The sequence below is a fragment of the Corvus brachyrhynchos genome, unplaced genomic scaffold, assembly GCF_000691975.1.
Source record: "Corvus brachyrhynchos isolate BGI_N302 unplaced genomic scaffold, ASM69197v1 scaffold1806, whole genome shotgun sequence".
NCBI lineage: Eukaryota > Metazoa > Chordata > Aves > Passeriformes > Corvidae > Corvus > Corvus brachyrhynchos.
The window spans coordinates 12,510-13,201 of record NW_008238690.1 but is presented as its reverse complement, the minus strand read 5'-3'; the positions used below and the strand labels follow the sequence as shown (position 1 = coordinate 13,201).

General features: G+C 67.9%; 1 protein-coding gene across 1 annotated transcript in view; it reads left to right on the top strand.

Moving 5' to 3' along the window:
* Positions 1-313: 313 nt before the first annotated feature.
* Positions 314-692, top strand: part of SAE1 (SUMO1 activating enzyme subunit 1) — a gene marked incomplete at its 3' end in the record, with an annotated part of 4,750 nt that continues 4,371 nt past the window's right edge. The window contains exon 1 of the mRNA XM_008636701.2: positions 314-567. Within this exon, the coding sequence (XP_008634923.2) occupies positions 467-567 (101 nt within the window). The remainder of the gene's footprint in view (positions 568-692) is intronic.

Below are 692 nucleotides of genomic sequence, written 5' to 3'. Positions count from 1 at the left end.
CGCCCTGAAAGAGCGGAGGACGGGTCCATCTCAGCCCGGAGGGGGGGGGGGAAACAACACTGGCTGTGCCACACTGCGCACGGGGAGGCACCCAAAACCCGTGATCTCGGTCTCACGCCGTCACACCGGCGTGAAACGGCGGAAGGAGAAACCTCTGGGCGTTGTTTTCCCCTGAGGGGCCGCGAGCACCGGGAGTGGATTCGGTGCGTCCCCCCCAGCCCGGAGGGATGTGGAGCGGCGGCGGGCGCTGCGCGGGGGTTTGCGCGGGCCGCCAGGGGGCGCTGTGAGGAGTCTGAGGGACCGTGAGGGGTCTGGGGGGGTCGTGAGGGGCTTTGAGGGGTCGTGAGGGGCTTTGATGGACCGTGAGGCGCTCTGAGGTGTCGAGAGGGGCCTTGAGAGGTTTGAAAGGTCTGAGGGGCTTTGAGGGGTCGTGAGAGACCCTGAGGGGGTCTCAGGGACCGCCGCGATGGTGGAGAAGGACGAGTCCGGCCCTGGCGGCATCAGCGAGGAGGAGGCGGCCCAGTACGACCGGCAGATCCGGCTCTGGGGGCTCGAGGCCCAGAAACGGTCGGTGCGGCTGGGGGGTTTTGTGGTGAACCTATATGGGCTTCGGGGGTTCCTATAGGGGTCGAGGGGTTCTCTGCAGGGGCATGGGGGTTCCATACAGGAGCCGGGAGGGATCCCCGCAGGGG